The 23,100-nt window shown below is 35.9% G+C and overlaps 2 protein-coding genes across 3 annotated transcripts in view; one reads left to right on the forward strand and one right to left on the reverse strand.

Moving 5' to 3' along the window:
• LOC140141296 (uncharacterized) overlaps window positions 1–23,100 on the reverse strand; it is a 62,361-nt gene that overhangs the window by 23,583 nt on the left and 15,678 nt on the right. The window lies entirely within an intron of this gene.
• On the forward strand, window positions 16,240–21,882 carry LOC140141625 (uncharacterized). Its single transcript, XM_072163536.1, has 3 exons — window positions 16,240–16,254; window positions 19,398–19,803; window positions 21,636–21,882. The coding sequence occupies exons 1-3, from the start codon at window positions 16,240–16,242 to the stop codon at window positions 21,839–21,841; spliced, it is 627 nt and encodes a 208-aa protein (XP_072019637.1). The 3' UTR covers window positions 21,842–21,882.

Below are 23,100 nucleotides of genomic sequence, written 5' to 3' on the forward strand. Positions count from 1 at the left end.
GCTTCCAATTTCAGGGCTCATAAGTAGCCCAATAAAGGAGGATATGTTGTCTTCTATCTGGCAACACTGCTCTGAATCCCTTATTCAATTCAGTGACTGCAAATTGAGCATGATTGATTGGAATTCATGCAACAACAAATAAACCATTATGCAAATTACCATCATCGCTACATCGTCAAGTATGGTCAATTTTGCTGTATCATTGTTCTAGCACTGAGTATACCGACGTACTTGAACATGATAGTGAAACCTGCATGTAAGGAGGACTATTTAAAACATGATGATGACTGAGCTTTCCTGGCAGCTTGAGACATTTTCGTGACAGTGCTCTTTTTTGTCTTATTTTCCCCAGAGCTCAGCGGATCTTGTTTTCATCTTGTTTTCTTGTCCACATGGGGTTTGTGTTATTTACTGTATAATTTGCCAAATGAGTCAAGAAACAAAAATCAAGTTTCAATGAATAAATGCATTGTTTTGTACAAGTATTTGCAATTCATGTCATCTTACAATGTACGTAATGTAGTATAATTTAAAAAGGCACAAGATGTCTGATATTCAGCAAAATAAAAAAATAGAATGATAATGAGCATGGAAGGGAATATTTTTTGTTGACAACGTCGTAGCGTGAGGTTGCATTCAAGGATTCCAGCACAAGTGTCACCAAATTAAAATTGTTTATAAATTGCTTAAAAGTGAAGAATAAGTCATGCCAATTGTCAAGAGAAATCTGTCAAAAAAACAAAGTTAGAAAACAGCAGTATTGACAAAGCTGAAGCCCCATTAAAATTCATGTACCGTAGCTAATTTCTACTACTACTGAAAGGAATTGGATAGCAATTTCTGGTTGTCCATCTAAGTTGTTGGTTGTCCGTACTTGGAACAAGTTTTTGCTATTAATAATATTAATAATGCAAACTTGTATATTATACTTGAATATCAGTGTAGGCCTATAGTAGGGATGACCAATGAACCATCAACTTGATTAGAACACTCCCATAGACATGCAGGGAGCTCAACTGTGCACTGCTTGCACATACATTTCTAAATTGATCTCATTCTTTTATTTTTCAATATTTTTCTGTAAAATTTGGGAAGTTACTGCCAATTATATTTTGTAACTATCTTGCAAATTACAGCAACATAACTTATTTTGTTTTTCTGTAAGTGCGAGTCAAAATTGGTCCATCGCCACAGTGCGCTTTAATTGCCAGTGGCTGAGTTTAGCACTGCTCAAGAATGGCACAAAATATTCAAATCAGTAAGATCAGGTGAAAAACGTAGCCTACTGAGCTGTAATTTGGCAGAGTTGCCAGTAATACCTCTATCATACCCTCTGTAAAAAGGTTAAAAATTGAACAAGTAGATCTCGAGTTACAAATTAAATCACCAGCTTCCCTTTGGAATTTTTATATTCCTTTCATATCATGTTAAGAAGACACCTTTCTGAACATAAATGTGAAGTTTCGTGCTCATTCGATGTATTGTTCACCTGATCTTAACCCTAAACGCTTTCTTATATTTAGGCCTATAACATCTACAACTTGCTGCTGGCTATACCTTGTTTAGGACTTTCAAAAGAAGTACCTGAATGTGCAACCATAACTGTTTCAAAATAGCCCGCGATAGTCATGCAGGTAACTTCGAGGTCAAGCATTGAATTGGTTTGAACAAAGATACTCATAATTGTATTGAGTGCTACTTTGGTTTGAATGAGGAATACTACAGGAATACACATGAGCATGATGAGGATAATCTCTATTGTTGTGAATGAGTCAATGACCTTCAAAACTTAAGATTTTGTTTACATACACCTACTAATTGGTCATATTAAACCCAATAACATTGAAATTCTTGGTTGTGAAAAAAAAAGTTCACCTACTTTTTGATTTTGTGCCATATCGGCTATCTTGGATGATTTTTGGCAAATGTCCTCTAAATGCATGATTTCAATGCCTTGGTTTGAAAAAATAAGTTATGCCAGTGACTAGTTAAGTGCCATTTCATAAGAAACCCTTTGATACTTTCACAATATGCTTGTTTCATGTTTGCAAATATGTTAAAATAAAGAAATATATAAAGGTAAATATAGGCTTATGCCAATTTTGCTCCCAACTGCTATTTTTGGACCTTGTCATTTTATTTCGCTTCAATGACCGGTCAGAATGGGAAACTTTGATAATTCATAATTCAAAAAGTTTTTGACCGATTTTGACCATTTAACCACCAAAATACTTCTGTTGATTAGTTCTACTCAGAAAACAATATTTTGTAGCAATAGGGTCAACATGAAATTTTGATGGTTATCCCTACCTATAGACGAATCCGACCGCGCACTCTCGAAAGGACGCCCTCTTACATCGCCGCCATTACGGGGGGCCATTACGGGGGCCATTTGTGCAGCATAGCATAGGCAAACAACAACAATACTTTGGATATGCTTCTCTAAGTTCACTTCACTGTCACCATCATCAAATTGCCAAGGATGCTTAGGCAGATGATGTTCGAGACTGGCCAAAACTATAATTTCAAGGTAATTTACTTGTCAAAAAAGTGAATTTATGCATCTTTTTTCGCCGTAGCGTAGGCCTAAATATTGTATTAAAACAAAAGCTTATTTCATCCGTATGAAAAGTGTTAAAAAGCATCGGTCGCTTTATAGCTCTGGTTTAAAGAACCGGATAGGCCTACTTGTGTATTGAAAATAGTTTTAACTTTTAAGTAGTATAAAATATCGCAAAATATCAGAAGTAGAGTTTTAAACTTAAAAAAATGCAAATGATGAATGCTTTTAATTAAGAAGCGACAAAAGAACAAGAAAATATTTTCTTCGGCGACGAATTGAAAGTACGATGCAAGCGGTAGGCCTACCTACCGATGAGGCCAATTGAAAATAAATAACGCCCCTTGATTTTTTGAAGATTTTCAAATATTTTTGTTATTTTTTCTTCTTTGGTCCCTTTCTTTGTTTCTAAAATTGTTGCAATGAAAAGACATGTTTAGAAGTTCTTGCTTACCATTTATAAACATGTAGGCCCTATTGCAAACACTCTCTTCAAGCTAGGGGTATGCCTAGGGCTTTGGGGAAATAACAAAAAATATTACGGGCCTCCCCGTTTTTATGATGTGTTGCCAAAGCCTTTGCAATTGCAATTTTACACAGAAATGGATGGTAAAAACAACATATAAATAACAAATAATAAGGGACTCCCTCACTGATTTTTGAAAAAGTCCGGACGGCACAAATCTTTGCAGGGTTCTTACACTTCATGAGCAAAAAAAATCCATGACTTCCCATGACTTTAATTAAAGAATTCCATGACTTTCTCTGGTATATAATGTACCAACCATTTTCATACAATTGTACTATTTGTGTACTTCAAAACCCTAACCATGCCAAGGGACACTCTACTTTCAAAATATGCTTTAATTCAACCACCTTCACATTGAAAAAATGACAATAGCAATTGGCATTTATTTTTTCAAAACAATTTTCAAAGAAGCTCCATTTTCATTTTTCCGCTTTCCCATATTCAACTATGCACGAAGCATTTTTAAAACTTTTGCACTGGCTTTATGCATAATACTAACAATTCATTGATTTAGGTGGACCACCCACCGGAAGCTTTAGGCCTAACATCGGGTTTTGTTAGGGCATGTTTTCAACAACAACAACAACAAAAAAAAAACAAAAAAAAAAACCTAGTGCTAATGTTAATTAGAAAACTCTACTGGATATGTACATGTATACCAGTTGTCTATGCATGGTTAATATTAATGCCGGAAATTATCTTGTAGTCCTATTACTTTGCACCAATATAGAGCTAACTAAATACCTTCAGACGACAAAGTATGTGTAGCAGTTAGATAGCCGGGTTAGATAATTAATAAAAAGTATGTGCATGAACCATCTGAAAGTCTGATGAAGTAAATGTGACATCATCAGGGGGGACGAGTCACTTGTCGGCAATTTTCAGTTAGAAGTTTTTTGCATCATTTTCTAGCTGTTTACAAATTAATGCTACATTTTGATGCAAACTCCATCAAAATCGGACGCCTGGTTACCGAAGTTATGAGCAATTTATCAATGGCTAAAAAAACAATGATAAAACAAAAGAATTTGAACATTGTTTTTGCCAATATCTCAAAAACAATATTAGCGACATCCGACTCATTCCCCTTGATCATGTCACAAATTATTTCGGAAATCATCTTGTAGGTCTATACATGTTAAATAAAAAAACCAAAGTGCGTGCATGATCTGAAAGTCGAAACGAAAACGATGTCGGAAATCATCTTAGGCCTATTATTTTTGCACCAATAGAGCTAAATAGTTAACTAAATACCTTCAGACAACAAAGCATGTAGGAGCCTACGTGTAGTAGTTAGATAGTTAATACTGAAATATGAATGTGAATGTGCATGAACCATCTGAAAGTCGGACGTTAACTATATCAGAGATCATTCTATAGGTCTATTAAATAAGAAAAATAATAATGTGCATGCATGATCCGAAATCGGAAAGAAAAAACGATGTCGGAAATCATCTTGTATGCCTATTATAGAGCTAAATAAATTTAGTTTTACTAAATGGGCAATTCCACGGTAACGGAATGTAACATGTATGTTTACATTTTCAAAAACAAAATTTTGGGCAGAAAATCATGTCTTTTGAAAAAATCAGTACTGAGTAGGCCTAGTAGGCCTAAACATATTTCAATATAACTGCAATACGCATCAAATTAAAGATATTGTTCTACTCTATCACTTTATACCAAATTTGTAATATTGTGGCACCAGTGTTTTTGGAGATATTAACTATTTTCACCATTTAGAATTTGCTCTCCCTCATACGGAATTGCCCATAGGCCCTATACCTTCAGAAAACATAGCATGTGTATAGCAGTTAGGAGTATTATTTCGGAAATCATCTTTTAGGTAGGGCCTATAGGCCTATTAAATAAAAAAATTAATGTGCATTCATGCATGATCCGAAAGTCGGAACGAAAACGATGTCGGAAATCATCTTGTAGGCCTATTATTTTGCACCAAAATAGCTAAATAGTTAACTAAATATATACCTTCAGAGGCGGAATAGTGGGCAAGTGGCATAATTTCTGTGCATAATTTACCCAGCAGGTGCTGGCCGGTAAATCGTTGATTTTACTTTCCGATTTAGAAAGTAGGCCTAACAATCGGAATGGATTTTAAAAACACGGAAAAGGGTATTAAATGCAAAAGCTAATTTAATTACCATTTTTGGTTTAAAATAATATTATTAATCAGAGAAACTTTTTTTTGGGAGCAAATTGTCAAATTCCATGACTTTCAAGAGATTTTCTGAATTCCATGGATGACTTTGCATGAGGCCTGGAAAATGAAAAGCAAAATTCCATGACCCATACGAACCCTGCTTTTGTTCTCACAAAAGCGTGTTACGTTTTTTTTTTTATTGTAGGCCCATGTGCCCGAGTATATGCTTCGATCGTTTATTGATAAATCATGAATGAATTCCACCTCTAGATCCCTGACTTGAAGTTAAACCTTGTCTAAAATAACACTACCAACATGCCAATATCGGTTGTGAGAGCCGGCGAGTTATGCTAGGGTCGGCTACCCGTGTCAATGCCGAGTAGGCCTACCAACCAAACATAAATGACTAGTCAGGCCCAAGGCCTAGCATACCAGGCCTAAAGTTGAGCATCAATATAATTGTAGGTCTAAATGCTCAAAAATGTTCCGACCACAGCTCCTCAAAATAAGGTAGACCTAATCATAAAAAAATTGTAGTATTAACCTGATTTAAATTGGGATTAAAATAGCTTAAAACAGATGAAAAGTGAACATACAGCGTGCACGTGAACTTGAATCAAGCGCCGAAATGGCCCCGGCAATGGCGGACGAACAGCGCCACCCACGGTTGAGGAGTAGAAACAGCTCCCGTCGGATTCGTGTATAGGTACGTAGTTATACCATGGAGGTATATAAATAAATGGAGAATGATCTAGCCAAGCATCTTTTGTACTACGTTGGTTATGACCAATTATTGTTGAATAGGCAATTTCAGGGGATATTGATTATGCTAAGCTGATTACATTGTTAAGTCTGTTTCACTGGTCATTTATTTCAATGGGGTGCTAAATGCAGTTTCTTATAATGTTTATTGAAAGTGCTCATGTTTCAGAAAATTTGATATCAAAATGTCATTTTCGCCAAAAATTACATTGAAATCAGTCTTTTTGAATAAAATAAACACCCTATCTGTAGGCCTATATCTGTGGTCATATTGTGACCCCCTACATTTTGGTCATGATTCTTGAAAAATTAAATCTTTCCAAAAGTTATGACCCCCCCGGTATAGGCCTATTTGGAACCCCCCTCCAAAGAAAATGATGGACCCTAATAATATTAATAATCATTTAGGCCTAAATACTGATAATTATTTATTATAAAATGAGAAGTTTAATGATGATGAAAATATTTTAGCTGAATTCCTAAGTACTTCCGGTAAATTTTACTCGCTCTTAACTCAATTGGCCCAAATTGGCCCAACATAATTTTTTTTCACAATCGGAAGGTAAAAACGTTTTGCTTTCATTTGCACTATATTTGAACTCCTCAGACCCCTTAAAAGCTTAATATATGAACATGAAAACTAAGTATATTTGTCAAGTTACGGCACAACTAGTGTAGAAAACAGTTTCATAACTTGAGAACAGAACATCCAAATTTCATCGGGTTTTCGCACAATCATACATTGAAACTATAAGCTATCAAAACTGGCGACTTTGAACAGCTAATTGACTAGCTGACGCCATTATACAGTCTCTTTTACAAGCCTTCCGCACGGGTCAATGTAGGTCAATTCCTATGAGGAAATTTTGGGAGTGACGATCAATGAACCATGGTAGAGTCTCATAACCATCGTGGAGATCAATAGCTTGGCTGAAGTGGCTAGTCATTCAAGTTTGGTGACTCATTGAATAGAGGTAATAGGATAATCTCCACTTAAGAGATTAGAATTCTGGCGATCATTCTCCATTTATTTATATACCTCCATGGTTATACAATGTACTTATGTGATATGTTAATATTCTACCCCTGCAGGAGATGCCGCCGATGAGAAACTGAAAACACGAAAATGCAACACAAGCCACAGACAAGAGATAAACTGTATATCACATTCGACAACAACATTGAATTAATACTGGTGTGGTTTTGAAATTCACGTTTATTTTATTCAAAAATAGTTTCACATTTTAAATAGTACCATCAGCTAAAAGATACACATACAAAGGTGAGTTTTGGCTACAGATTTATGGTTGTCTGGCGGACAACCGAATCAGTATTTTTGGTTGTCCGGCGACTTTTTTAGTTGTCCCGGGCGAACGGACAATCAAAATTTCGAACGCTGCTTAAGACAATCGGAATCACTTAAATAATGTTTTCACTTTATTTGATACAAATGTTTCAAAGTAAATCAAACACTCGACATGACCTTAATCTTCCACACAGGGAGTGTGAATTTCAAATGGATTACACAAATGGGTGACTCCATTTGAAATCTACACACTCTGTAAGGGAAATATGAAGGTCATGTCTTCCATAGGGGGTGTATGGATTTCAAATGGAAAAGCCAAAATGAGCTCTATGTATAGAGGCCCTGCATCATTTTATTGATTGGCTCCAAACAAAGGATTTGAACCGGTGTCCTTCACCGTAGTTATGGCAGAGTGCAGTCCATTCAATCAAATGTTGTCATCAACCTATTTGATCGTAGTGCAGGGTTATGTGTGTGAGAGAACTGCCACGGTAAATTGCAATCATGCTTTTGTTGAATGCATTTGAGTAGTCCGCCATATTTACGGGATGATACGTCACATGCAAGGCCTCTATTGTTTCACATATCCGACAAAAAGGTTCACATTTTGTGACACTTCTTATGTCACTTTTTTTTTGCTTAAAAAAATTCTTGTTGATTCTATATCTACAATATATTGAAGCCTAACATTTTTTTGCTTAAAAAATTCTTGTTGACTCTATACAATAGCTACATTGAATCCCAACAATTATATTAAGAAACAATCATTTCAATAACATATTTCAGCTGTTCATATTTGTATGGGGTTCGGGAAGGGGGAAGAAGTGATTGTCACTCGTGTATAATAATAAAGGCATATTTCGAAAATGGAAATAAAACATTTATTTACAATTATTGTATTTCACTTTCAGAGCTCCGCTAAAAATAGTACAATTGTAATAAAATATTTACAATTATAAAAATTGTATTTCACGTTTAGAGCTCTGCTAAAAATAGTACAATTGTAATCAAATTGATTTTCCTGTGAGTGATATATACACATACTTAATAACTGCAAAAGCTATTTTATTAATGAGCGTTTTAATAACCACCAGACCCATTCACGTAAGCTTGGAAACGAGCAATTATTATGGCAACCCATTAACACAATCAAGTAAGAGTGTAATGTTGTATCTAGCAGAATATTTTTGCTACCTTTTTCATTTTTACGATTTTTCACATACAAAATTTAAAAGCCTGTGAACATATTTGTGCCCATATGCTTGATCAGTTTAGACATAGCTGCTGTAAACTGCAAACAGTTCTGAACAGTTAAAATTGCAAAAAACTTTTACAAAAAAATTAAAAATTAAAAAGAATAATATCTAAAATAAAATTAATATAATTTCCCATCAAATGTTATTGATATCTCCTCCAGCATTAAAACAAACATTTAAAAAAATATTGTCAACTGTTCCCAAATTGATTAGGTATCTTTCTGCTACAATATTGTATTAATTTCGCTTTTTGTTATTGCTATTTTTTATAGCGCTTAAAGCTTTTGTTCTCTAGAGATCAATGTAAATGCGTTTAACCCTGCTGTATAAATCGAGGGTTCAGAACCAGGAAGCCGTAACTCACAAAAGTTTCACAAAGATTTTCTTGTGAGTGAAGGCTCTCTGGTTCTCAACCCTCAAAACATAAAGTATACTGCTATATGTGACCCGCAGCACAAACGAGCCAGTAAATTCCCTAAATTGTATTCCGAAAGTTACGTGTAAAATGTGTACGAAGGTCGTATTCATCGCTCACTGGCGCGACATCTGTCTTATTTTGATAGTCACAACACCAATCAATAATCCTATTATTGAAGTGGATAATAAGCTTCTACCTTAGATGGCTATAGAACTTTTAATAGCCCTGGTCTTTGTTTGCTTTTGCTAAATCCTTTTCAAGTGGTGGGTTACCAGGCATTGTATTTTGTATAGGTATGCATAACCAACAATTAACAATGAGAACCTTCTTAAACCTCGTTGACTTGGGGATGATTTGAAATGACCGCCAATTATGACTGTTTGATATTTATTGTTAGCAATGTGGAAAAAGAGACACACGTAGAAACGAAAAAAGCTATGATGTTGTTGAAGGAGCAAAGTTTAACAAACCATAACCCCGCTTCTGGATATCGCTTGAAGTCAAATGATATACCATTTTTAAGTTTATGATGTTTATTTTGAAACACGAAATAAAAAAAAATTGACCGGGAGGAATTTACGGCTCATTCGCCGTGGACGGTCACATATATATCACTTTTCAGTGTCTGTCTGTTCTGTCAGTGCAATGCAATCTGAGCAAGCATTGATGGTGGATGTCAACCAGTGTCACCTTGACTGTCATTTCGCTTGATTGGATCACCATGGCAACAAAATCCAATATGGATGCAGGGTAGACTTGCTATAATTGCATAGCAATTGATCTATCATTACTCAAGCAGCATCCTGTAATGTAGATGCATTAAAATTTAAAATCAGTACAGTGCTTTAGTACCAGTGATTTCTGCTTAAAATCAAATGCATTGCAAAAATTTATCAGTTTATTCCTGAAGATTATTCTTTAAAATCAGAAGGAACAACATTGCCTCTGAATTTTTTTTAAAGCCATAATTTTTTAAATACATACACTAATGTACAATTTTGGTCAAATTTTAATTATGTGAAATTCTTTGCCAAATATGAAATAATAAGGTTTCTGGTTATTTTCAAAGCCAAAATAATAGGGTAAAAATGAAAAACCTCACTTATTACTAGTATCTTGGCCCCATAAAAACTGTAGGTATTTCATTGAAATAAAAAGACATTAATTAAATTAAAAATTACTCTTTTGTCCTACAAAAACAACATATCAATAAGCATACAAGGCATTACAAGCATATATCCAAAACAATTCAGCTTTGGTAAAGTTGTGCATAATGCAAATAATAACTGAGAATCAAAACAAATTTCTCCATAACTTTAGACTCTTTCACAATCTTCATTCATTCAATATGTATTTGGGTGATTAAAAGCTACTGTGGCAACAAATTTGGTTCCTTGTCTTCCAATCTGAAGACATCATTTAAATTTGTTTGTAAAAATTGTACCAGTAATGAATTTTTAAATACTGTACCAATGAAATTGCAGGGATTGAGTTTTAAGGCGTGCGAGTGACACGCGCCGCACGCCTGAAAATACGCCGAGGGTGCGATTTTTAGACACCTAAAAAAAAATAAAAAATAAAGTTTTTTATTTTTATTTAGAATGTCCCTGGAACTTAAAAATGTCCCTGAAATATTTTTAATTTTTTTTTAAACTTGAAAAAAAAAAATTACAAAAGATTAAAAAAAATTATAAAATATTCCATTTCTATAATTATTATTTTTAAAAAAAGATGTCAAAATATATGGCTATAATATGACACCTTAGCATATTTTGAGCCAAATGCGTTTAACCCTGCTGTATAAATCGAGGGTTCAGAACCAGGAAGCCGTAACTCACAAAAGTTTCACAAAGATTTTCTTGTGAGTGAAGGCTCTCTGGTTCTCAACCCTCAAAACATAAAGTATACTGCTATATGTGACCCGGCAGCACAAACGAGCCGTAAATTCCCTAAATTGTATTCCGAGTTACGGTGTAAAATGTGTACGAAGGTCGTATTCATCGCTCACATTAATTAAATTAAAAATTACTCTTTTGTCCTACAAAAACAACATATCAATAAGCATACAAGGCATTACAAGCATATATCCAAAACAATTCAGCTTTGGTAAAGTTGTGCATAATGCAAATAATAACTGAGAATCAAAACAAATTTCTCCATAACTTTAGACTCTTTCACAATCTTCATTCATTCAATATGTATTTGGGTGATTAAAAGCTACTGTGGCAACAAATTTGGTTCCTTGTCTTCCAATCTGAAGACATCATTTAAATTTGTTTGTAAAAATTGTACCAGTAATGAATTTTTAAATACTGTACCAATGAAATTGCAGGGATTGAGTTTTAAAAGGCGTGCGAGTGACACGCCCGCACGCCTGAAAATACGCCGAGGTGCGATTTTTAGCACACCTAAAAAAAATAAAAAATAAAGTTTTTTATTTTTATTTAGAATATCCCTGGAACTTAAAAATGTCCCTGAAATATTTTTAATTTTTTTTAAAACTTGAAAAAAAATTACAAAGATTTAAAAAATTATAAATTCATGTTCAAAATAGGCAAATTTATAATTGATGTTCACATTACAACCTATTTATGAAGTAAAGAAGCATGCAAAACAAATGCATTTTAAAATCATTCATAGATTATTATGTGAACATAATTTACAAATTTGCCTATTTTAAACAAGAATTTATAATTTTTAAATCTTTTTGTAATTTTTTTTTTTAATTAATTTTAAAAATTTCAGGGACATTCTTAAGTTCCAGGGACATTCTAAGGACATTCTAAATCCAAAAAAAAAAAATAATTAAAAAAAAAAAAATTACAAATGACACTAGCAATAAGTCCAAAGTCCAGGGACATCTATGCAGTATACACCATTCATTACCCCAGAGCTTTTACCATGGCCATTTAAAAAGTACATGTATGTTGTCACAATTGCTAAGTTTTAGCTGAAAATGAAATCAAAGTCATACACCAGTGTTGAAAAAAGCACACCTTGGTTTATTTAGGTGTGCGATTTGCAGCACACCTAAAAGCACACCTCGGGTTATCCAGGCGTGCGATTTACAGCACACCTGTCACATTGCAAAACTCAATGCCTGAAATTGACAAATAAATTGCTTCATTAAGGGATGAGGTACAAACGCTTGGACAGTATTTATTGTGGGACATTAGAGCACATCAGACATATCGAATTGCATTCTGAATACGAAGAATGTCCTTCTGATATCAAATAATTTTGATTTTTTTTTTTTTAATTTGCAATGTAATACACATTTTATGGCAAATGATTTAAAATTGATATTTTTAATAGTACTCAAAGTAAACTTTATAAATCTGATGATTTATACTTAAAGTGTATGTAGGTGGGATGAAAAGCCGATGATCAATTGAAAATTTTGACCTTTCGTATTGAAGATTGAACACCAAAAAAAATTAGGTCTTTTGGGGAAAAAAATCCATATCTTCAATACGAAAGGTCAAAATTTTCAATTGTTCGTCGGCTTTTCATCCCACCTACATACACTTTAAGTATAAATCATCAGATTTATAAAGTTTACTTCGAGTACTGTTAAAAATATCAAAAATATCAATTTTAAATCAAAAATCGCTTCTCCCCCTCTCTGCTTGCCAAAAACTGCTTGCCCCCTTCTCTTTTGGTTGGCCAAAAAACCCCCCCCCCCCCCATTCAGGGCTCATAAGTAGCCCAATAAAGGAGGATATGGTGCCTTCTATCTGGCAACACTGCTCTGAATCCCTTATTCAACAGTGACTGCAAATTGAGCATGATTGATTGGAATTCATGCAACAACAAATAAACCATTATGCAAATTACCATCATCGTTACATCGTCAAGTATGGTCAATTTTGCTGTATCATTGTTCTAGCACTGAGTATACCGACGTACTTGAACATGATAGTGAAACCTGCGTAAGGAGGACTATTTAAAACATGATGACTGAGCTTTCCTGAAGCTTGAGACATTTTCGTGACAGTGCTCTTTTTTGCCTTATTTTCCCCAGAGCTCAGCGGATCTCGTTTTTATCTTGTTTTCTTGTCCACATGGGGTTTGTGTTATTTACTGTATAATTTGCCAAATGAGTCAAAAAACAAAAATCAAGTTTCAATGAATAAATGCATTGTTTTGTACAAGTATTTGCAATTCATGTCATCTTACAATGTACGTAATGTAGTATAATTTAAAAAGGCACAGGATGTCTGATTTTCAGCAAAATAAAAAAATAGAATGATAATGAGCATGGAAGGGAATATTTTTTGTTGACAACGTCACAGGTTGCAATGGATTCCAGCATAAGTGTCACCAAATTAAAATTGTTTTTAAATAAATTGCCTAAAAGTGAAGAATAAGTCATGCCAATTGTCATGAAAAATCTGGCAAAAAACAAATTTAGAAAACAGCAGTATTGACAAAGCTGAAGCCCCATTAAAATTCATGTAGCTAATTTCTACTACTGAAAGGAATTGGATAGCAATGTTTGCACAGTATTTTTTGTGGGACTTCAGAGCACATCAGATCAAATTGCATGGGTATAATCAGAAATAATGGAAAAGTGTGACAAAAGGGTCAAAATTACAAACAGTGTTCAAAGAAGTAATTGTCTTATTGTAAGCACAAGATATCTAAATTCAAGAAAACATAAAAAAATTACATCAGTCAGGCGACGAAAAAAGAAAACCCTGTTCTACGGGCCCAACCGACCCAGATTTTGAACAAATTGGGAAAAAAAATTCCTGTACAAATGAATGCCGACCAAATTTCGGGAACAATTTTTTTTTTTTGTATTTTCTCAAATTGCAAATTGTTTACAGATTTTGGTTATTTTTTGGGTCATTTCCAAAAACAAACAAAAAAAAAGGCCCGACCGCCCATAGAACAGGATTTATTTTTTTCGTCGCCTAATGTTACTAAATATTTTTTCAACTGGTTTATTGACCAAAATAGTCTAAAATCTTCAGAAATATAACACAATTTTAAGTTCCATGTCATTCTTTGTTGTTTTGACAAAATTATGCAAATATGTAATTATTTGAGTTTTTAGTATTAATTAGACACTGAACTAAAATTAGTCATGCACAAGTTTTCACATGGAAACAAAATTTTGGGGAAACAAAATTTTGGGGAAAAAAAATTCATTAAAACACCTAAAAATGTGTGAAAATCGGGAACAAAAGTTTTTATTTGTCAAAAGAAACGTCTTAATTTATTTTCTTTTTAAGTTTGTATTTGCAATATGATGCACAAAAACTGTGTTGAAGTTTTTAGCATCACACAGTTTTTCCAATTGATGTAAAGAGCCATCAAAGTAGTGCTATTGTGTAAAACACCTGACCTACATATAGCTGACACTGTATAGTACCTGTATCACCTCAAATATTTATAAACTCCATTTTCTAAAACAGTCTTTGAAATTTTTTTTGAATTTAGGTGACTTACATTCAAATTTATTTTTTGCGCCCAACTTTTTTTTTGTACATGTATATTTACACTCCTGTATAGCCTCAAATATTTGCAAATCACATTTTCTAAAGTAGTAATTTGTAATTTTTTGGTGACACTATCTATGGCCATCTCAAAAAGGGGCAAAAAATTGAATTACATTACCGTAGTTCAATTTTATTGTTGAGCCTAAAATTACTTACAATTAATTGTCAGGAGGGTAACATTTTGTGAAAATCTTCAAAACCTTGTTTTTATGTACATATTTCTTGAATATGAAGGTTTTTACCAGGAGGGGCCAGCCAAGATTGACTGAATTTTGACGTCGTCATACACGTAAACACAAAAATGTCTCAAATAATTCCAAAAGTGTATGCATGTTATCAAGCAATATTTTATCAGTCTAAATCCGTTGAGGTTCGACAGTGAACCTCATTGCAAGTACTGTTTTTTGAATTTTTTGTATGAATAACGCGCACTATGTTATGATACAATACTTAAAAATTCACCCATATGTATGCAACAGCTTTACGTGGTGTAGTGGTCTGCAGGCTTTCCTGCCACCCACACAGAGTTCAATTCCCACCCCAGCGCAGGTAATATTTTTTCTTCACATTCATTTTGAATCCAAAATCATTTATTTTCATGTGAAAATGTATAAATTGCACTAGGAAATATATTTTGTGCACTTTTTTTCTGTAACAGGGCCAATAGAGCTAAAAACACACCTCGGATCGGGGAAAAATAATTGCGTCCCACGTCCAGGCAGTGTTGCCGTCATATTGTTTGTTTTGTTTACGATATTGGCTGTTGCCGCATTAAAATGTCGGCCACCAAAGTCTGGTTTTTAAATCACGATTGCAACAGTTTGGCTTCAGGAATATATTTTCAGAGCTAAAAGAACACCTACAGACTATTTCTTCAGAATTTTGAACTAATGTCAATTTTATTTCTGTGTATCCTGATATTGACTATTTAGATAGCTGTAGCAAACATGTTCAAGCAATGGCAAATATTTTTATTGTTTTTGAGTTCCTACACTAATAAAATAAAAAGTACCATATGAATATTGCCACCTTGGTGCATGAAAAAAAATCAAGTTGAATTCAGATGTAACACTCCTGATGAGACAAGATTTCTCTTTTCAACCTGCTCTGAAAAGAAAACGATTTGGATATCATGCAAGTTTTATTTTTTCAAAGTTTGGCCCAATTACTTTACAAACAATGCTAGCTACACAGTCTGGTGACCGGTGATTTTTGGAACATGTATTTTATTTTGCCCACCATGTAGTATAGACATAAGTATAGACTATTAAGTCTGAATGCCATGGTAGCATACCTTATTTATCTGTTACTATAGTTAGGGGAAAAAGTTCACTTTGGTGACCACTCTCTGGCTAGTAAGGTTTGACGATTGATTCGACTTCTATGGACCATTTAGAAAAAAATAGCCACCATGTCCCTCGAAAATCCCGGCATTTTTAAGCTAGAGGCCAAAATCCAAAATGGCCGCCACCACCATTTTGAAAATTTAAGTTTGGAGCCAGAGCACCTATAATCGTGCACAAAGACACTTTTTCGGATATGGGGATTTCGATTCTGATTAGTTTTGACATTCTGGCATCATTTTCACCCAGAAATCCAAGATGGTGGCGGCACCATCTTGAAAAATTTATTTTGAACAAGAGGACCTTGTTTACAAAGACACTTTTTTTGGATAAGTCGACCACAAGGATTTCAAATTTGACATTACTTTGACATTCTGGCTTTTACCAGAAATCCAAGATGGTGGCCTATGCCGTATGTCTTGAAAAAAATAAGTTTTGAACCAGATTACCTAAAATCGTGTACAAAGACAAGATGCCCCAAGAGATCCGAATCTGACATTAATTTGACGTTACAAAATAATTTTTGCCCAAACCCAAGATGGCCCCCATTTGGTAGAAGCGTAAATGTGATTTTGAATGAGAGCAGAAGCATAAGTGTGTCATTTCCGCCTTATCTGGGGTTCATGATCTTATATGACAACCCTTATCTTGGATATCCCTTATCTTGGAAACCCCAAATGGTTTAGGCGGCCTTAATGGGTTTACGTTCTTACCTGTGGCTAAATAAGGAATCGCAGTCTAAATCCCAGAAAAGGCATTAAACCCCAGATAATCACAACCCCAGATAAGCGTAGCCTTAAATAAGGCTCCCTAGATAAGGAACTTAAATCCCAGAAAAGACATTTAAACCCCACATAAGGTGCCTTAACTCTAGATAAGGGTTGTTAGCCCCAGATAAGGCATCTAAGCCCAAGATAAGGCGCCTAACCCCAGATAAGAGACGAACTCAGATATGGCAGTTTAAACCCCAGATAAGGCGCCGCCTGGGTTTTACTTCTCTTATATTAGGTTTATGTTCCTTATTTATGGTTAAGGCGCCTTATTTGGGGTTGGGACTGGTTTATCTGAGGTGTACGTCCCTTATCTGGGGTTACGGCGCCTTATCGGGGGTTTAAACTGTCATATCTGAGTTTACGGCTCTGATCTGGGGTGAAGGCGCCTTATCTTGGGTTTAGATGTCTTATCTGAGGTTAACGACCTTATCTGGGGTTAACGACCATTATCTAGAGTTTGGGCACCTTTTGTGGGGTTTAGATGCCTTATCTTAGGTTTATGTTCCTCATTTAGGGTTAAAGCGCCTTGTTTGGGGGTTGGACTGCTTTATCGGCGGTTCACGCCCTTATCTGGGGTTACGGCGATTATCTGGGGTTCAGATGCCTTATCTGGGTTTAGACTGCGATGTGCTAAGGTTAAGGCATCTTAGCCACAGGTAAGGAACGTAAACCCAGGATAAGGCCGTCTAAACCACAGGTAAGTCGCCTTATCCCTAGATAAGGGATGTAAACCCAAGATAAGGCAGTTTAAACCCCATATAAGGGACATGAACCCCAGATAAGGCGGAAATGACACATTTATGCTTCTGCTTTCATTCAAAAATCACACTTACGCTCTACCAAATGGGGCCCATCTTGGATTTCTGGGCAAAAATTATTTTGTAACGTCAAATTAATGTCAGATTCGGATTTCTTGGGGTCGCCTTACCGGAGCAAGTTTGTTTGTACACGATTTTAGGTAATTTGGTTCAAAACTTATTTTTTTCAAGATGGCGGCGCCATGCGCCACCATCTTGGATTTCTGGGTAAATATGAGTTCGTGAATGTCAAAGTAATGTCAAATTTGAAATCCTTGTGGTCGACTTATCCAAAAAAGTGTCTTTGTACACGATTTAAGGTCCTCTTGTTCTAAACTAAATTTTTCAAGATGGTGCCAGCCACCATCTTGGATTTCTGGGTGAAAATGATGCCGTAATGTCAAACTAATGTCAGAATCGGAATCCTTGTACTGACATATCCGAAAAAGTGTCTTTGTGCATGATTATAGGTGCTCTGGTTCAAAACTTAAATTTTCAAAATGGTGGTGGCGGCCATTTTGGATTTTGGCCTCTAGCGAAAAATGCCGGGATTTTCGCGAGGGACATTGTGGCTATTTTTTTTCTAAATGGTCCATAGAAGTCGAATCAATCGTCAAACCTTACTAGCCAGAGAGTGGTCACCAAAGTGAACTTTTTCCCCTAACTACTATACCGGGTTACTATAGTTATCAGCACCTGCAGTAACTTCAGCGGTCTGCCAATTTGGCGCAGTTTATGGCGTATACGGAAGTGGGGATCCGATTGGCTAATTGAATCACGTCATCATCACATCGGCAACTCATTCGCTGGCCAGCATAGCAATGTGTGTTTACGCCCCAGGGGGGTACTCAGTACAAATGACCATACGGGGACGTGCCGCAAACATGGGTAGCATTTTCAGCCTGTGGTATATCAATGACCCCTTTTTCAAAGCCTATTTTGGTATATGAATGGGTCCTTTTCTCAAAATTTTCTCAATTTTTTCGGAAAACAGCCCAATTTTTCCTTAATCTAGCCAAAATTTTCAAAGATTTTGGGAAAATTTGTAAAAACTAAGACAATTTTGGGTAAATTCGGCCGAAAATTTTGACTTTTGGTATATCAATGGGTCCAAATTTCTTGAAAAATTGGTATATTTATGGGTCTACTTCTAAAATCTCAGTGGCACGTCCCTACCAAAACCAACCTTGAGTCCCCCCCCCCCCCCGGGTTTACGCGATAATCAGACAGACCAGACGTAATTTGCTGTATAGCATAAAACTAAAATGATTTGATCAACATTCACCTTTTAAGGTCTTACAATGTAGTTCACTGATTTCCATTTAAGGAAGCCAAAAATGGGGCTAATATTTCGGCCACCTGAAAAATACTGATATTTGAGGGGCTATTTTAAACATTTATACATGGATTTACATGTCATTGGAAATCTTTGGGAACACTTTTTCTGAGTTTCTAGTTTGATAAACCCACAGAGTAAGTAATTCTGTGGATAAACCACAAAGACATGGGAATTTACCAACTGTGACTTTTATTTATATATATACCTCATATAGATTCCTGCCATCTGATTGGTTAAAAGTGGGGGCATTGTTTTAACTATGCCCTGTATTTGAGAGAATTTCATCAAAATGAACTACATTTTTGTATTGACCGGTCATGGAAATTAACTATTGACCGGTAATGGAAATTAACTATTGACCAGTCACATGCATCACAATCAAACTGTGCAATCATAAACATCCACGTACATCCATTTGTATAAAACAAATATTGACTGCTTTATTCGAGACATGGTTAAAATTATAGGCCCGCGGTGATCTTAAAATCCATGCTATTTGCATCTCGGGCCATAGCATGGTTTGAGATCACCTTGGGCCTATAATTTTAACCATGCCCCTCATACATTATTGTAGCAGTCACTATTTGTATATTATTATCGGGGCTATTTTGGTCACCTATATCATAGTATGTTATTGCCGAAATAGTCCCGAACGCAGGAACAATGGCAACTTTGTGGACAAAAGAGAACATTTGCATTGAGCAAGATTGGGAAGCTGCGCAAATACCTTGACCCGGACTCCACTCACAAACTCATCCAGGCTTTTGTCATCAGCAGGCTAGATCATTGCAATTCTCTCCTCCATGGTCTCCCACAGAAAGACATAAACAAACTTCAAAGAATCCAAAACATGGCCGCTCGCCTAATTTCTCTTACCAAAAAGCGGGATCACATAACCCCCATTCTCCGCGACCAACTTCACTGGCTCCCAATTGAGGAAAGAATCCAATTCAAAATCCTCCTCCTCACATACAAGGCGTTCCACGGTATTGCCCCTCCATACTTGTCTGAATTGATCAGTCTTTATATTCCACCTCGTGGCCTTAGATCAGGTAATGTGTGCCCCAATTATATTATTGTATATTTTATTATAAATCACATAGCAGCCAACGGCTGAATTGCATGACATTTACATTAAAAATAGCATTATGAAAAATACATACATTTATATTTAAAACACTCAAACATTAAAAAACGTACAAATAAATAAGAACACATTATAATTGCACTTGACTGGATTTGGAACAATATCAAAAAAATGACTGGCAATAAAAGCAAATTACATTGCTTTTAGGATGTTGGTGAGAAATGGTAGGGGACTATTTTGAAATCTGTTGGTCCTACATCTAAAAGAGTCAAATTTTGGTTGTCTTCTAAGAGTCATGTGGGAGTGATACTTACTAGGTGGAAACCAGTGTGAGAACCTCACAGACGTGCTTGCTTTCAGGGCAAATTCCTTGCAGATGTTTTGTCTCCTCTCAGACAACGAATGAAGTTCAAGGGTAGCTAAGGAATCTGCATAGGTAGTATACTTTCTACCAAGGATGTATTTGCAAACACGTCTCTGAATTTTCTCAAGCTGGGCCACCTGATTATGAGTAAGACCAGAATGCCAAAGTGGAGCGGCATACTCTAAAACAGGGCGGATGTACCCCTTGTACACCAATAACAACTCCTCGGGTGAGAGAGATGCTTCCTTCAGTTTACGGAGCATGAAGAGTTTACGATTGGCCTTCGCATACATTGAATCAACTTGTTCATCCCAACATAAATTGTTTTGGATCATAACACCCAGGAGTTTAACCTTCTCAACAACAGCTAATTTATGATCATCAATGGACAGATCAACATGTGGGGTAGCCTTCTTACCAAAATAAACTTGCATGGCCTGACATTTTGAAGGGTTCAACTTCAATTTATTGCTCTTAGACCACTCATTCAGGGCATCAAGATTCTCTTGGATTGCTCTATCATCACTATATATGCCCGATTTTCACCTATTGTCAGGTCATCAACGTATTTCCAGACTCTGTTTGTATGCTGGACATCATTCAATGCATAGTTGATCATGGCAAGAAAGGTAATAGGTCCCATGTTGGTACCTTGTGGAACACCTCCAGAGAGAGTAACCCATTCAGAAAAGGTTTGCTTGTACTTAACCCTTTGTTTACGGGAGGAAAGGAAGTCAATCACCCACTCCACAATTGCAGGGGAGACGCCCATCTTCAACAAATTGATGACAGCAATTCTGTGGTCTATCATGTCGAAGGCTTTGGTATAGTCCGTAAGGACAAGAGTGCTAACATTACCAGCCTTTTCAGCTCCAGAAACCATATGATGGTAAACATCAATGAGGCAGTGGGTGGTTGACATTCCCTTGGCAAGACCAGCTGTAAGAGAAATTGGCCTAAGTTTGTCAATGGAAGGGGGGGTTGCTTTGGAATAGGCACTACATTAGCTTCCTTCCACTGAGAGGGTACTTTACCTTGCCTGAGAGAAGAATTGATAATATCTGCAACAGGCCTACTGAGTTCATAGGCAAATTCTTTCAGAACTCTTGGTGGAACATTATCCGGACCTCCTGCTTTTGAAGCTGATAATTTCTTAAGATCACCATAAATATCCCAGGGTTGAATGATAGGGGGTGGATCTTTACTGGGCAAGTATGCAGGAAGATCATCCAGCTTGAGTGGTGTTTGAGACTGAGAGAAACTGGCTAAGTGGATATTAATTTCATTGGCAACCGCTACATAATTTGTAGGATCAATGTTGGGGACATGAATAGTGTTCTCGACCTTATTCATGTTGGCAAGGTTACTGAATCTCCTGTGCCATTTACCTGGTTCAAGTTTTTGTAACTTTCTGATCTTGTTGATGTTGTGAGAAACTTTTGCTTTCCGAATTTCTCGGATCAATGACCATCTGCAAATTGTCCGTTCCCGAACAAAGACCTATGGCGAACGGGCTTTTGCTGTTGCCGCCCCAATACTGTGGAACGCCCTCCCGGAACAGATCCGCAAATCACCCACTCTTGCTCAATTCAAATCACAGCTAAAAACCCACCTGTACAGAATTGCTTTCCTTGTTTAACTTATGTCATGTTTTTCCCACATTATTTATTTTGCAATGTAATGAGTACTCTTTGTTTGTTGATTTTGTCATTTTGCTTAGCGCATTGAGATGTTTTTTACGTTTATGCGCTTTATAAATGTGTTTAATAATAATAAAAGCTTCTGCAACTTCCGGAATTTTCCTGTTCCACAGGAAAGACTTTTCGGCGATTTGACTCACGATTGTGGACGAAATTTGCCCACAAATTTGGTGGCAATCCTGCTTTAATAGTTTTCTCAAGGTAAGCTTTCATCATCATCTGGCGTTCACTGGTACTCAGCAAATACGGAAGACATTGACAACCCCACCAATAAATACAAAATGGCTAAATTCCAAGCAGAAGGCGAGAGTAAAAACATCTATCATTTTAAAGAAGAAGAGGACGGTCCTAGTGTAAGTTTACTGTCATCTGTATTTTGAAATCTGTTGACATTTTAATGATCCCGGGCCGATTCCTGGTCATTTATTTAACAGCCATTGTCAGTAAGAATGGGACCGAATTGGGACTTTGTGATTCAAGTGCATCATGGATTTTCTTTTAAAAAATAGGATGATGCAACATCAGTCCCAGAAACTACCCCCAAAATTTTAGTTTCCTCACTCATTTTGTTTGTCCGAAAAACAATATTGAAATTTTGGCCCCATAAACATCCTTAAATGGTTTATCAATTAGCAGCCACTAGAAAATTGTGCGCCAACGTTGGCCCAGTGAAAAGAAAAGTTTTTGAATGCTTCTATGGGTATCATTACATTGACACAAAAAATGGTTAGGTTACCATTGATTGGCGCGTTGTAATAATCAAGTTTAAAATGTTAGTGAAAAGCGCCTTTGTGCTGTTTTCTGTGGCTTTTCATTGCGCCAAGCACCCATGTAAAAAATAAGCTGAAATCGTTAAACTAATTATTTAGAATCAAATGCAAATGCAAAATTGATGGGTGCTTGTTGGCACAAGAAGAAAATTGAGGTCAAAGGTCGAATTTTCTAATTTTGAGCCATTTTCACGCCTCATTTTAAAATTTCATGCGCCAAGGTCAAAGAACAGAAAAAGTGGTGTTCAGTAGTAAACAAACTGTAACTCTACTAAGGGAGTGTTCATAAATACTTTGGTTGGGGGGGCTGGAAAATATGTAGGGGGTCATAACATTTTAGGAGTTCTGAATAGGGGGGGTTAAAAAAGTTTTGGGTGTATGAACAGGGGGGTTAAAAAGTTTTTGGGCACGGAGAGGGGGTGTAAAAC

This window comes from Amphiura filiformis, chromosome 19 (assembly GCF_039555335.1).
Source record: "Amphiura filiformis chromosome 19, Afil_fr2py, whole genome shotgun sequence".
Classification (NCBI taxonomy): domain Eukaryota; kingdom Metazoa; phylum Echinodermata; class Ophiuroidea; order Amphilepidida; family Amphiuridae; genus Amphiura; species Amphiura filiformis.

Bases quoted from the DNA above. Each gene is read 5' to 3' on its own strand.
- LOC140141625 (XM_072163536.1), top strand. The intron at 19,804-21,635 runs GTAATGTGTGCC...TGATGTTGTGAG, and splicing joins ACCTCGTGGCCTTAGATCAG to AAACTTTTGCTTTCCGAATT.